Source organism: Thunnus maccoyii, chromosome 16 (genome assembly GCF_910596095.1).
Source record: "Thunnus maccoyii chromosome 16, fThuMac1.1, whole genome shotgun sequence".
In the NCBI taxonomy this organism is placed as follows: domain Eukaryota; kingdom Metazoa; phylum Chordata; class Actinopteri; order Scombriformes; family Scombridae; genus Thunnus; species Thunnus maccoyii.
In genome coordinates, this window is record NC_056548.1 from 18607262 (window position 1) to 18623264 (window position 16003).

Sequence of the window (16003 nt, forward strand, 5' to 3'; positions counted from 1 at the left end):
AGCAGCGGGACAAAATAAATATACATTACACTCTTACCTGTCCAGCAGTAAACAGGATACTTCGGCATCAGTCTGCAAACATTTCTCTCATCAGGGATTTCCATCTGGGTTTATCCTCGTTTTATGCCTTCTTCGAGTTTTCGTTTCCTTGACGACAACATTTCACGCTCCTGTGATTTTCTAAATAAGTATGATCCTCCATTTATCAGATTTTGGTTTCAAAAACTTCTCATAATACAAAATGTTGGTCTGTTCTTCTTCGTTTTAAAACCGGTGCATTTCCAGTAGTCGCCCACTTAATCTGAAACGTGTACGGCCCTCACTGGAGCCAGTGTTGGGTTTGTCTGTTCTGCGCTACTGTAGAAACATGTTGATGCAACCTATTTTTATACAGTCTATCATGGATGTATAAATGCAGTCTATGGATGCAACATGGTGGCCACCGTGGAAGGGGACCCGCTCCCATGTAGATATAAAGGGCTTATTTCTAAGGTAACGAAAACACAACAATTATTATTTTCAGCTGATTAGACACTAATTAAGATATACTTATAAATAATCTATTCAATTTTTACCAAGTCTGTTCTTTTAGATGTTACTAAATACTACACACTGGACCTTTAATGTTGCATATTACAGTATACTTAATACTTACCATCTACATTATTACCTAAACTTATAATGCTGATTATAATAAAGGAAATACAGCTGTGTGACTATAGAGTCACTCATGAAGGGATGCATTAGTTCAAACAATACAGAATTTTTTTTATTTACAACAGTCAGATAAGATTTGCTTTTCAAATGGCAGATGGTGACTTGCTTCGACAGTGCTCGCTGCAATCCTTACCGTGTATCATCATTGGCCTTAAGAGGAAAATATGAACAAGACATGGCATCCCACCTTAAAGCACATCTACCTTAAACACACAGCACACACACACACACACGTAGACACACATTATCACACACCCAAACACAAAGCTCTATTAGACTAAAGGTAAAAATCCCTCCACTTGACTGGGTGCTCCCATTTCTACACAACTCGTACTTGAGCACAACAAAAAGAGATGCGATTCAAAGGCTGTATTCCCAAACTAGCTCAGTGATGCAAATAAGTCCTTGAACACAAAATAAAAAGAGACAGACAGCCCCTTCAAAGTCTTTCTCGTGGCTCCACTTGAGCTAAAAGAACTGCACGCAAGTACAGTATCAGCCACCTCTACAAGTCTGTTTCTAAAGGAAGGGCAATCAGCTGTGTTTCAGCAATGTCAGTTATTTTCTTCTATTCTGTGGAAAAGAAAACACACTCGGAGTGCTCATTCATGAAAAGGCACATTTTCAGTGGAGCGAAAGAGAAGCCCTGTTATATAAAGAATAAGGGACGAGGTATTAATAGTTTTGTACAGTACCATATTCTGCTTCTGTGGTTAAATGGAGACATTTGTTTGGATCACTCATACGTGGATTACAGGGTTAGGAACCAAAATTGGAACTGAATCCACAAACCAGGTCCTTATCGGTTCCTAAGAGTGATAACCCTTTATTATTGTAAACAAAGGCTACATTTCTGCAAGGACGTGATATCCAACCCTAGTGGGTTACCCTTAAGGCTTCATTAAAGCTGGATCAAAAGGATGTATGGGTGTATTTGTGTGTCTGTTCTTGGGATATAAATACACAAAGAAGAGACAGACATCAATTAAACAGTTCAGAACCATAAAAGATGGAGCCATTTACATAGGATTGATTTCCTTGAAAGTATTGCAATTAGGTGATTGTGTTTTTAAGACCCCTGGTTGATTGGATCTGTCGGTTTTCCAAAGAGTATTTGACACCAGGCTGTCAATCAATGCAAGGGTGTGTTTGTGTGTTTTGTGTGATGGTTGGGGAGCCAGCAGAATGTCGCAGTCAGCGGTAACTGATCCTGCCGCTGAGAGTTGCGTGGGTGTCAGAGAAAGAGCAGAAGCACCAGCTTGCTCCAAAATGAGAAGCAGCACTTCTCCATCTAAGCCAACATGCTTCACATCACCTGACTCTCATTCTGTCACAGTATCATGCACACTGGCTCATTCCCCCTCTGTCTGTCTCACTCTTAAACACTATCCTCCAGCACTTTCCCCTCACTACACCCCAACAAACAAATCTGACCTGTCTAGAGTTACACTGATGGAAGCCAGCTGTTTTCATGGTATGAGAGATCACAAACAATCCCTGTGCTTTCTCTCACACACACAGATTTCTTCAAGGCAAGTAATCATGTCTGCACATTAAATGATTTTGGTGGATAAACCATTCATCAGAGGAAGAAAACAACTTCTGCGATCCTTTTACTTCATCTATATGAAATAATGGCAATGATGACAGTGCCTTTTGTATCTCCAGGGTGTCACGGAGGAAGATGACAGGGGGGAGGAGAAGTTATAGCTGGAGTCACAGCACAGAATATATCATATCTTCTTCACTCTGGTTTTCATAATATACACAAGCAAATGTCACATGCACTTTTCACACATTCACAAACACATAAAATTCATCCTATGCCGAACAAAATGAAACAAAACTATACTAACATTACTAAACATCAAATACATAATAAGAAAACAAATCAAAACACTGACAAGACTAATTAACGTTTCAGCTCTAACATACAGTTGTTTGTGTTTTGTCTTCATGTAATGCTACTGCCTCATGACAACTAACTTAATTAATCTATTGGTCATGTACCTTCTGTCTTGTCTTTTTCAATTAAAAAATGTTGATTAAATTTCATTTTCTTACACCGTACATGTTCACACATCCACACTCTACACACATTACTGATGAACTGACTGCATACTTCATTAAGGTTTTTTTTTTTTTTTAAATAAATGTATTGTATTGCTGTTTGTATGCAGTTGTCATCCAGTGCCACAAATATTTGTCTGAAGACTAGACAAGCTAGTTCATCTTACTGGTTACTTTAGGATGAGGAGACTCCAGTTCTTTTGGCCACTTGTTGAACAGGGCAAAGGTTTTTGTAGAGTTAACCTCAACTTGATTATCTAGTTGCTAGATTTGGTTGGTGGTTATGGCGAACATTGTGGAAGATTTCATTCAGTCTCCTTCTGATGATTTACTTGAGCAATGTACCAAGGAACAGTTGATGAAGATTGCTCAGCATTACTCTGCTAAAGTTGAGCCCAAATGTACAAAGGAAAACCTGAAGAGTATCATAAAGGCTAACTTGCAAGAATTTGGTGTGCTGATTGATGGGGGCGGTAAGAGTGGTGTAGGTACTACTTTGGCTGGGTTAACATTTGAACAGCAGAAAGAATTGCTGCTTTTGAAGTTAGAACATGAAAAGGAGTTGGAAAAAAATTAAATGCAAAAGGGAACAACTGAAATTGGATTTATAACTGCAAAAATTGGCACTGATTAAGAAGGGTAAAATGTCTGCAACTGCTTTAAATGAGGAAACCACTGGTTCACATTTTGATGTTGCAAGTAACTTGAGGATGCTGCCAAAGTTTAATGAAAAAGATGTAGAAACTTTTTTGTATGTTTGAGTGTGTTGCTGACTCAAGAAGCTGGCCAGATGAGGATCAAACTTTAATGTTTCAGTGTTCCTTAACAGGTAAAGCACAAGAGGCTTACTCCACTCTATATTCTGAGGACTGTAAAGATTACAATATGGTAAAATCAGCTGTCTTGAAGGCACATAGAGTTATTTCCTAAAGCGTATCACCAACATTTCAGGGGTTGGTGAAAGACTGGTAAACAAACACATGTGGAATTTGCACAGGATTTGATCTCACATTTTAATTGCTGGTGCTCTTCATCTGGTGTGGAAATAATGGGATCTAGTTGTTCTAGAGCAGTTCAAACAGTCTGTGCCCAATTACATCGCAACATATATTAATGAACACAAAGTCACATGTTCTGGGGAGGTTGCAGTGGTAGTCGATGAATATGTGTTGACACACAAGCGTATCTTTGGTGAGCAGTATAATAGTGAAAAATCCCAAAAAGCAGATTCTTTGTCTCCCAAGTTGGAACAGCAGCCTACAGGAAAAAAGTGATCCAAATGTGTGTAATTATTGCCATCAAAAGGGTCATTGGAAAAAAGAATGTCCTTTGCTAAAAGAAAAAAGCAAAATATCCCATGTGAAGTTGGCTTGTTTAGCCATATCTATTCCTAATCCCACAGTTGGTGACGCAGCAGAACTGGTGGCTCCATTTCAAATGCAGGTTAAGCCAATAGACACCTCTGAGACTGACTCGGGTTATGCTTCATTCATGTCTGACGGCTTTGTAAGGCTAATTGGGAGTGACAAGAAAGTTCCAGTCAGAATTTTGAGGGACTCAGGAGATTTGCATACCTTTGTGAGTGAGGAAATCCTGTCTTTTTCTCCAGGTTCATACACAGCTGTGTTCCAGTTAAAAGGATGGGTCTGCAAACTGTTTTTTGTGCCTGCACATAAAATGTTTTTGTCCTGTGATTTGAAACAGGGAGACGTGGAGGCTGGTGTTCGTCCGGTACTGCCAGTTTAAGGAGCTGACATCATTTTGTGTGGCCAGATGATGTAAGACCAGACAGTACACAAATACCTGATGTGACAATACAAAACAATAGACATGTTCGTCATCCCTAGAACCTCCATAGGTCTCTGAACCAGAGCAGGTGGTTTCTACAGTCTGTACTCCAGAACTGCAAGGGATCACTGAATCAGAGCAAGCTGTGTCTACAGTCTGTGCCATGACTCGTGCAATGACTGCTGCTCTGGCTGATAGTGATGTGGTTTTTGAAAGGTTTTGTGATGTAAAAAAGTTTGCTTTGTCAGTGCCAACTGGTCTTTCTGTTTCTTGTTCAGAGCTGGTGAAAGAACAAAAACAGGACCAATCTCTGACGGAACATGTACGACTCGGTTTTACCTACTTCTCAGGTGAGAAAAGTTAGGTTGGAGTATTTCCTCCAGGATGACCTCTTGCTTAGGGGGTGGGCTCCTCATGGAGAGGCATTCTGTGGTGATCCTATTGTGCCTTCAAAATTTAGGACATTAGTAATTCAGACAGCTTATGATAATAGGAGTGGCTCATTTGGAGCGATGGCTGAAATCTGGGTTGGTGTGACTGCTCACATAGACTGTATATGTGCCTGAGCAGTCAGTCTTCCTCACCTCTCTAGGTAACTTGGTTTGGTTGGACTTTTGTTTTCTTACACTCGTACATGTTCACACATCCACACAATACACACATTACTGATGACCTTTTAAATATATTGTACTTTTAAGAGTCATGTGTGGTCTCCACATTTTGTCCTTCTTTTGTCCCTTGAGCCAGGTCTTGACACCATACACTGTGTCTTGTACACAAACGACACTAAAAGGAAAGAAAACAGCCCCACTATGAAAGAGACAGGCAAATATGACTTCCAAGCCACTTAACACTTGCTATCAACATATATAATCACAAAATTATTCAAAGAAAAACACTTACATAAGAGAATAATTCACTATTATTTCAATCCCTTCCCTCACTTTCTGACGCCTCCAGCTGTTGCAAAAGTAGAAGTGATGCTCCTGAACTGCAGCTGCCACCACAAACCAGTTCTCTAATCAATCAGCACTTACACAACACCCTGCAGAGATCACCACCACCCACAGCAGTCTTTTAAGAAGAAATACACACTCCTCTATTTTCATCCTGCCTTGCTCCTTGGAGATCGGTGCAGTGGTCTTCTGTGCTCCACGTCAGGGTCAAACCAAACCCCAGTGGAGAGATTGCCTTTCAGCGTCCGCAGTCAGCAACACATATTTCATCCCAAATTTACCCATCTGCAATTTGGCCACTTCTTGTTGCCAGCATTACTTTCAAGAATAGACGGGGATGGTATGACAATGGCAAGATTTCTAACAGATTCTCAGAAGGGTTTTCAGATGTTATAAATTTCACATTAGTTATTCCATATCTTGGCAAAAGAGGCAGACACACATGTCTTATTTTATTGCCAGAATAGGGTAATTCTCAGAAAAGGTCATATATAAGAGAAAAATGACTGCCGTAAACAGAGACAATAAATAAAACTCGAAATATCCAACTGTGAACAGCAGTTTCAAATGACACACTGCGTTCTACATTAAAGGCCATCAGAACAAGGTAGAATTGTTTTTTACCAGTTAAGCAATAATGTGCAATCAGCGACTTGATTGGTGGTCAACAACAAAGCGGCACTTGAGACAGAAAATTAGATACAGCTTGTTCTGCTTTTATAGTTTTGTGTCACCCCAGTTATTGAGCACAGTGATTGAAATGGTTTTGTTCTTATGTGTGCTCACACTTGTGCAGTTGAGCCTGTGCACGCACGCATGTGTGTCTATTGGTTTAATCAGGTGAAAGATTCGGTTTTATCACCAGTTTTTTTTTCTTTTTTTTTTCTCTCTCATCTCTTCTCTCTCGTCTCCCGGAAGATGCTCTTCACTCTGGAGCCTCTCTTCCACCGGCTCCATATTACCATAATGAAATTGAAAAGAAATTGAAATGGAAATGACTCCCACCCGGTGACTCAGTCCACATGACACTGGCAGACAAACAGAAGAGAGACTGAGGGTGCTAGTGCGACAATACAGCAGCCCGGGCTTTTAATTTTCCCCCTTTCTCTCAGCCAGAGACACAGACAAAAAGAGAAAAAGAGGCGAAACACACCATAAACAAGCAGAATGCAGTGGGGAGTAAATGGATAAAATGTGCTTTGAGTGCTTGTGCTGTTAAAGGAAGGTAACAAATGTTGTGCAACCCATTATACAAATCCAACATCAACTTCAAGGACTTCTTTCAAGTTTTTGTACTTTGGAGTAAAAGCATAAAAAAATGTATTCTAATTTTAATTAACAAGAGCTAAATATGTGCCAAATCTTCCAATCAGAAAAGTGTTTCACCCAGATGGAGGTATAATGATACAGTATGTACAGTACAGTATCACTAATATTATTGAGTAACACAATTAAAACAGAGATTTCCTCACATGGTGCCGCTTGCTCTTTCTCTGTGGGTTCCTCCGTTTTATGAGGCTGTCCTGTGATCTTGTTCACCAGGGTGAGGAGGCGACCTTTAATAGATGTATCTAGTTCGTCTTCATCTTCCTCCATAGGGATTCCTACACAACACAAACATATAGATAGAACACTGCACACATGGAGCGCAGAGCATATTAAAGCAATATCTCTGTCAGGCTTGGGTCTCTTGTTGGGTTAGACATGTCATGTGTATGATGTGTATTGTGGTTTGTATAGTTTCTCCGACTTCTTGACAATTTCAAGTCGTCTTTTATTGTTCTTTGTGTGGAGGGTGCCATGAGAGTTTGGCGCTATTGCGGCAGGGCTTAGACTGCTATTAGATCGGTAGTGCCACAGAGGGTTGGGCAATTCAATTATTTATCAAAACATCAAGATGTCAAAGCAATCTGAGCACTGAACTATAACTCCTCTGCCGAGACACAGAGAAAGATGCAGAGAGGGGAAAAGAAAGCATTTCATGGAGTAAGTGCCTTTACAATTCAGCTGTTGTTGACAGCTCAAGAAATAGCAGCTAAAATGCACAGTTACCGTATGCTGTATGTTTTTTACCTTTTCCATCTGAAAAGCATTGAATCTAAACCGATCTTTCTTCTAGTTTTGCCTCATTTACCGTACACCCTGCAATTCAGCCTGTTTTACTCCAAATTTTTGCAATTAATCCTAGAATTGATCACGTTATGAAATTATTGTATCATATTAAACACAAATATTTTACATAGACAGTGATCTTCTTCTCACCACAGTGGAGCTGCAGCTGGTTGTGAAAATCATAGAGTTCCTCCTGGATGTCTGTTGGACACGGGCAGTCCTCACCCATACTGAAGGTCAGCAGCATGTTGATCTAAAATATGAATATCAATGAACACATATGCATGTATAAACCTAAATACCTAAATGAAATGGCCTATTTTCTTTAACTCCTTACTGGTAATTCTTCCCTTCTTTAGTCTCTGAACATGATTTGATCTCACTGTAGGATTCACAGAAAAAAAAAAAAACAGCTTAAGTGGCTTATTCTCCCTCGGCCCTCACAGACCGAAGGACACCATGACAAGTCATTAAAGTAGCTGTGAAGCGCTGAACTCCATATCCAGCTGTGACCCTATGGGGATATGTGTGTGTCTGTATATGCAGTTGAGCGTGCACTCTCACTGGAGCAGTGACACCACAGACAAGGAGGATGGATTCGCCGTGAGGCTTTTTTTAATACACACATACACACCAAAGAGAGTGCTTTCAGGAACATTCGGAGTGAGAGCCAGCTGTAATTCACTCTGGGTCATAGAGCCAAAATGAGGGAATTCAAGAATACAAAAACCAAAAGGGAATCAGAGAGTGGGGAGAGAAATTGGCCATGTATGTGGAAAATAACAGAAGTTATATAAAATGTCCCACATGAATCATCCGGCTACATGCATCATTTGAAGCAGAGAGCCTGTAGGCTTTGTTTGAGGACAGTTATAGATTAACATGTACTTTATTATAAGATTTATCACTTCTGACTGCTGCACAGTTCCTGGCATTTACTCTCTGTGGCTGATTTGCACCTTTACGTCACACTAGCATCACTGAGGTCACATGGCAGACATGTGAGTTGTCAGAATCGCAAGAAACGAGGTGCGAATTCTTGTGAAAGATGCCGCAAATGCTCTTTATGTGGTGTTACCCCAGTTTGCAGCAGAGGGCTTACAGTGCCTAAGGCTGACTGTAATCTTGGAGCATGTAGATTTTTCCAGTTGAAAGTGTATCTTTTTATTACACAAAGGAGAGAGAGTTAAATGGCTTTCATGGGTGTGTAACAGTGTACCACCATCCATGTCAGAAGTCACATATGACATATATGAACTAATATCATTATTGAGTGCAATAATATGGACCTATTCTCAATGAAAAAACAGAGGTCAGTTACTTTATGTTTCTGTTCAGATTTGCAGATAAATATTGAACTTGAAAATAAACAATGAATGAAAATTAAGTATGCGAATAGGATAAATGTATTTCTTTCATTCCGTTCAAACAACTTCCATTTTTCAAGGCTGAAAAACATGCACAAAACATCATTCACTGTTTTGCATTGAGTTACTGTGACAGCCAACCTTGAGCTGTCATCACCAGTCCTAGGTGTGGCATAACTGCATATTTTAAAGTATCTTTAATATGGAGATTTTTATGTTAATTGCTTATTTTTTTGCTTATTTTCCCTTTACATTTGAAAAAACATGATACATTAAAGAACAGTAGTTAATGCAAATACCTTGTTTTTTGTTATGGTGAAACTTTATTAAAATGTACAGTAAAAAGAAAAAAAAATACCCTTAGCCCTGCCTTAAGACACTAAAAAACTATGGGAACTGCTGGCTTAGATACTGGGAACTGGTGAATTAGTGGAAACAGCTGCTCACCCAAAACTATTTTATACATATAATTAGTTACAACACTGTTTCTAACTGCTTTTACATCCTTGTTAGTAACCCTGCAGTGATTATGGCCTTGTCTCACCTGTTCTTGAGGAGGTGAGCGGAACTCTTTGGTTTTCTTCGCAGTAACAGCTGCAGACATATTGAGGGCCAGCATCAGCTCGTTGTAGCGGAACTTCTGGTTGTACTGAAGCTTGGAGACGAAGCTGTCAGAAAAGGACACAATGGCCTCGATGCGGTGCTTCAGCTCACAGTCGCAGAAATAGTGAAGCAGCTCGCACATCTGGGGAACAGACAAGAGGGAGGAGACATGCGAGTGCACAAGCACAAATAGCGTTGCATCACTGTTACACACCTTGATGGCAGCTGTTAGGAGCAAGTCTGCAAGGAATACGTACAAACAGCCTTATGGCTTCACATTGTCTCACTTATTAAAGAGACATTTTTACTCAAGAGATCATTTGTTCAATGCGAGACAGGGCCATTTCATGTTTGACTGACTTCTGAATGGGTCTATTACAGTGGAGCAGTTATGGTGCATGTGATTGAGAGCACAGCTGTGTTAGTCTTTAGCAGTGAATGGGTATCTGCAGATGAAGATATTCATTGATTTTACATGTTTTGGCAATTTACCTTAAGTGGTTTAACACATATAAGATGATTCTAGATCTGTTCATGTGTGCGCATTATTACCTGTCGTTTGACAGGCTCAGGCAGCCTCTTCTCAAGAAGTCCTTTCATTGGCTGTTTAGCCTCTTTGGCTGCCTCCTCTTCTCCAGCTTCCACAGCCTTCTCCTCTGCGCCTGTTAGTCCTTCCTTGTCTGTGGCACCCGTGGTTCCTTCCTCACGTGTCTCTCTGAACACATTTGGGTCAATGAGCAGTAAGATCTTATGAACGTCCTCACTACCTAGTACACCCATAGTCAGCAAGGTGCTAATGAGCTTCAAGATTGGCACAAACTGGTACTCCACACCACCTCCTACAGGATCACGGATATGGTGCCCACCACCTTGAACAGCCTCTGTCAACATTGAAATTGATTTCTCCTTCAATGCATCCAGTGGGATTTGGGGACTATACAGATGCTCCCGTTTGATGCTGATGAAACAGGGTGGAGTGAAGTTTAGGCGGGGTTTGAGTGAGGTGCTAAGCCCCACCCCTGGCGGGAGGTGCTTTTTGGAGGCATCAGAAAAGAGGCGGATGGAGCGCGTCTCGGCTGTGACTGGGATGATGAACTCGTCTTTCATCATGAGTCGTGCCTCTTTGGCTGTTTCCAGGTGGATGCTGATCAGGACATTGTAGAAGCCCTCGCGTAACATGCCGGACAGGTACTGGTTGTCGATGGTGTATAAGAGCTGTGATTGGTCAAGGTGGCTGCAGAGGGCATGGGCCACACGGGTGTTGCCCAGAGCGCAGAGTGCACAGTAGAGCATTAAGGTGTGGTAGTGGAACTTCCTCATGTCCTCCTGCTCAGACAGCTCCATGATGTCGACACACCTTTGAAAAGAAGGGAGGAATAATTGCAAATACACGTGATGTTATTATTTATTTAGAGACCAAACAGGTATTATTTGCCACATAGGATAATAAAATAAGGGCAGTAAATTGTGACACAGAAAACCATTTTGAGTAAATTTAGTTTTGTGTACGACAACATATTTCACACTGTTAGCACATAACACCATGCCAGACAAATGTGCTGGGTGTAAGGCTATAATTAATGATTTGTTTTCCTACTGTATAATCTCTTTAATATTTTTTAATTAATCAGTGCATTGTTTTGACAATTTAATATCAGAAAATAGTAAAAAATGCCAAACACAAGTTCCCAGACCAGCAGTGGTGTCTTTAAAAAGCTTGTTTTGTATAACCAACAGTCTTGAATCCATTAATAATCAAAATTGTAGTTACTTTTATCAAATTTCTGTGGAAAATGAATGAATATAGTGTATAAGCACATGTCCTGTACCTGTTCTCCTCAGGTATGTGTACAGCCAACATCTGCAGGGGCTCCACACACTGGACCACCCAGCCGTGTCTCTCATTGACCCTTGCCGTTTCCACCTTGAGGAAGATGTTGGGCATGCGGCTCCACAGCACTGCGTTGATGGTCTGAACATATAGACGGGGTGGACACTGGGGGACTGGGTTCTTATGTTCACTCTTAAAGATGGCTGATGACAGAGGCATGGCATTCTGGAGAGGGCAAACAAACACGGATGGGTGTGTGATTGAAGGAATATTACTATTTGTTAAAAAGTTTTGTACACTCATTCCCCACACTGACGTTCACACTAAAACTCACTATGTCCTGCTTTGGAAGTGAACGTCATTTTGAGCTGTTCGAACAAATGACATTTTCCAGTCACACAGTCTCCTTTTTTTCACCTCTCAGCAAATGACACAATTACCCATCTTATTACTGAGGCCTGCAGTATCTTTGGTGCAGACATTAGCATGCTACAATAGTAGCCTAGTGGACCTAGCTGGAGGGTGTGTAGCTGTGGATTATCCTGCATCTCCAAATAGTAAGGTATTGAGTAAAATTAGCTTTACTATGAGCAGTAAATGCAATAAGGCTGTTGCAAAGGAACATTACGGAACAATTCAGGAAGTCTACCTTTATTTTAGCCAGCTCGAACTGGAAGAGGTTAGGACTGGTGGGTCGCACAAACACAGCAGGGAAAAGCTTGGTGTTCGGTTCCACCTGGAGCAGAGAAAAAAGCAGCAAATGAATAAACAGGAAGTTCACATCAAAAGCTTGAGCAGCAGCAGCGAGAGAGCATGACTTGTGGAAAGCAGCTTAATGATGCATCATCAAACTCCACTACTTAGTGTATGCATGTGTGTGTGTGTGTGTGTGTGTGTGTGTCTGTGGGTGAGTGAGTATGCATGATCATTCAAAAGTGTCGGCTGGCGGGGATGACTCAGCGCTGGGTGAAGCCACAAAGAATTTCAGTGAGGTAGAGCATAAGAAGATTATACCCCTCGAAAGGTTCTTTGAAATTTAGTTCACATAGTACATCTGAAACAGGCATATTCTAAGTCTGAAATTCAACAATGCAGACATCACTGCACTTTTAGAAAAACATGCAATGACAGAAAATAAGTTTACTCTCAAAGTCGAAATGATAAACTGCAGACGGGTTTATAGAAAGTAGAGTGGATGGACAGTTACACAGGTAGTGATTCTAAGCTGACTGATTGGTGGATGCATGGATAAATCACAAGCAAACTTAAAAGTAACTCTGCATAATCTGCAAATCCTCACAAAAAGAATTAAAATATTTTGTAACATATCACAACATTATACTCTGGACTTTATTTACTTCAGCTAGTGCGCGCTGTATTCCTTTAGTTTGCACAATATATGCATTCATTACCTGGTAGGATGTTGATATCTCTTTGCCGTTGACAGTGAATGTCACTAAGCCGGTGGCCAGGTCAATCAGACAGCCAATCTCCAGGTCCACATTGCTGCGACTCGAGCCATGAGCAGCGTTGGTCACATCACCGCCCCACACCATGTAACAGTTACTCCTCTTCACGCTATCAGAGTGTCGATATCAGCATGTCATGTCATAAAATACAGTAGTAGTTAAATATTTTGTTCTGAACACAAGAAGAGGATTGTTGCAAAAGTTTCCCAGAAAACAGTCTCACCTCTCGTGGACCCGTCCTCGCTCGTCACCCAGGGTTACAGTGACTGTTCGGTTCTTGCTGAGGTTAAAGTTGTTGCTATAGTAATGGTAGTCTGGAGTAACCCAGCCAACCCACACACAGGTAGGGTCCTGGCCAGCGAAGACCCTCACCGAGTGGTAATACTGTGATGACGCACACAAGAGTTAGCCAATACTGTAGGTGTTGGAACCCAAAATATATGAAAAAAAATTTAAAAGATTATTCAATACCGTAGTGATGCTGCTGTAGTCCACTCGTCTACTTTCATCACTGTGCCTCACAGATCTCAGTGGATATCTATCAGAAACCACATTCAACAGGCGTCAATCAAATACAATACAGTTGATGGACTGAGCAATGACTGATAAAACAAACATATATAACCACATCACGTGTATTTCAAATAGTCACAGACTAACTGAAACTCATTCCAGCCCATTGACTGGAATGTGGCTTAAAGATACCTAGTGGAGGTTTCGACCAGTATTAGTTATGATGAGGTCCCCATTTTCCTGTATCTCACACACACAGGACATGCACTTGATGTGCACTGTTTGATTGAGGACAGAAATCTAGTGATCTGCCAGCAAATGCAATGCAGACAACAACTGCTGGCCAATGTAAATATGAATGTAAACAATTCGGGTTTCAAAATATTGACTATGCAGACTTTTTATGAGGAGGGATATGCACCCAACACATTTATTACGCCTCAGGGGTACACACAATAGGTTTTTATGAAAACATGGAGTATAAATTTAACTTTGTTTACAAGAAAACTCCACAGGGTACCTTTAAAGCTGTGATTTGTTGAAGGTGAGCACCTGTGTTTGACTTTAAGGGACTCCTCTTCATGCACTCCATTCATGTCTACAACAGGACTAGACTTGAAGAAGGAGTGGAACTCTACAGGCATGCTGAGACGACAAAACACCATGTCAGCGTTGCTGTTCTGGGTGCCAAATGTTTTGTGGGTGACTTTGAGACATGGGGGGCTGTCGACGGTGCCGTCAATCCTGGTTACCTGAAAAGAATCAAGAAATTCTTTGCATTCATCCATTCACCAATATCGTCATTGCTAACAGTAAGTATTTGACTGTGTTGGTTCGTACTGCAATGTGGTTGTGGTCCTTCGGCACATTGACAAAGGTAGGCAAACGCTTGCTGAACCACATGGTGAGCTCTCGGTTCATGTTGACAGCGAAGGGTTCAAATCCTTCCTGAAGGCCACACATGGTGTAGTACTTGAAGGTGCTAGCATCTTTCCCCAGATTCATACGACCCACCTGAGACAGGCCGAGGCTACACACCGGAATGAACCCTGAAGGAAAACCAGAGGAAGTTAGAGAGGGAGAGTGAAGAGGAGAGAAGCGGAGGGAGGAGAGAATAAAGCCTCTAAGAACACACACAGCAGGAGGGGAGGGAAAATCAATCCAGCTTTTGCAAAAAGGCAATTTACAAGTGTCACATTAAATAAGGGTGATTTCCTTACAGGGAGCCACTTATTTTTCACTTATATCCCCAGCATGGTCATTCTAGGTTAAAGCTCCCTGCTCTGCATGTGAAGGCTTAAATTAAAAGATGTGAGGAAGATGTCGAGGCATACGACCACAACTCTTTCTACAATCACCTTATCAGTCTTACACTCCCTGACCTACTGTAAAGCTTCTAAAACGGGCTCTGCTAACACACACATTGACACACACACACACACATTTTCTCACCATCTTCAGTTTCAAAGTCGGTGAAACAAAGTTCAGAGCCTTTGGTGGTAATGAGTATCTCTCCGTTAAGTGTGAAGATCATAGACTTGTCCTCCATGTTGATCATACAGCCCACAACGTCCCCGGCATGCCAGCACCGCCCGAACAAACGGCTGCCCATGTTCAGACAGTGGCCCTATGTACAGTACAAGCACACAGAACGAGAGTATAGCGTATAGACTACAAGAAATGTCTAACTTAATTTTTTGTTTCAATTTCAAGCTTTCTATTGAAACAAGTAAATTTTTTATGACTTTACTTGGCTTTGTATTGAATCTAATAATCAAGAGGAAGAGGAGATTGATTTAGGTGTGATTGACAGCTTACCCTGTATCCATCAAAGACAAAAGCCAGCTCATCTGTGCCAAGCTCCACATCTGGCTTACATCCAGGCCTAGCCCAGCCAACTCTCATGTCTCCTCCCGTCACGGCGTCAAATTCAAAGTACCATTTCCCGGTCTTCACCGCATACGTCCTCTCTACTCTGAAGAAGCGGACTTTGTCAATACTGAGCCGCTCAACCACTTGTCCTGCTGGGTGGAAGAGACAGCCAAAATGTCAGAGGAGGTGGTGAAGAGATTGTGTAATTAATTTCATCCTGTATAATTTGAAAGGCTTAGGCTACATCCATAGGTCAAGCATACCGCCTTCCTGGTCTGAGGGCTCAATATTGTATCCATAACCAATCAGAGTGCGGATAGCCTCCCGCAGGCTGTCCCGGTTTGACTTCTTGGTGCGCTCATCTAGCAGAGCATAGGGAACCAGGCGAGGGTTACGCTTACTCTTCAGATCCTGCAGGGAACAGAGAGAGAAACTTTTAAACACCCTTTTGCAACAAACCTATTTCCAAAGTATCCCTGCTCACCTTATCAATTGTAGGCCAGCTCAAGGGAGCCAGCTCAATCATACAACTGTTGTGTTTGTTACAACTGTGCTGTCAATCCCAGTAATTGAGAAGTTAATTGGCCATTTATCGCCATCGGGCTACTGCAGCTCATAACATCCTTTATCTTTTTCCGTGTCATTTCCCATTGCTGCACTCCCACTGGAAGTATAATATTAATACTTCTTAAGAAGATTTGTATG

General features: G+C 41.3%; 1 protein-coding gene and 1 long non-coding RNA gene across 2 annotated transcripts in view; one reads left to right on the plus strand and one right to left on the minus strand.

Annotated features, from left to right (window-relative positions):
• LOC121880709 (ryanodine receptor 3-like) overlaps positions 1–16003 on the minus strand; it is a 114333-nt gene that overhangs the window by 45247 nt on the left and 53083 nt on the right. Inside the window, exons 25-38 of the mRNA XM_042388170.1 lie at positions 15562–15709; positions 15245–15450; positions 14879–15053; positions 14267–14475; positions 13979–14178; positions 13385–13451; positions 13137–13297; positions 12857–13022; positions 12094–12180; positions 11443–11669; positions 10166–10970; positions 9555–9755; positions 7794–7896; positions 7004–7135 (exon numbers count right to left, since the gene is read on the minus strand). Of these exons, the coding sequence (XP_042244104.1) occupies positions 7004–7135; positions 7794–7896; positions 9555–9755; positions 10166–10970; positions 11443–11669; positions 12094–12180; positions 12857–13022; positions 13137–13297; positions 13385–13451; positions 13979–14178; positions 14267–14475; positions 14879–15053; positions 15245–15450; positions 15562–15709 (2887 nt within the window). The remainder of the gene's footprint in view (positions 1–7003; positions 7136–7793; positions 7897–9554; positions 9756–10165; positions 10971–11442; positions 11670–12093; positions 12181–12856; positions 13023–13136; positions 13298–13384; positions 13452–13978; positions 14179–14266; positions 14476–14878; positions 15054–15244; positions 15451–15561; positions 15710–16003) is intronic.
• Positions 4316–11539, plus strand: LOC121880710. Its single transcript, XR_006091627.1, has 4 exons — positions 4316–4565; positions 4854–4925; positions 7799–7879; positions 11456–11539. It is a non-coding gene; the product is annotated as an uncharacterized LOC121880710 (long non-coding RNA).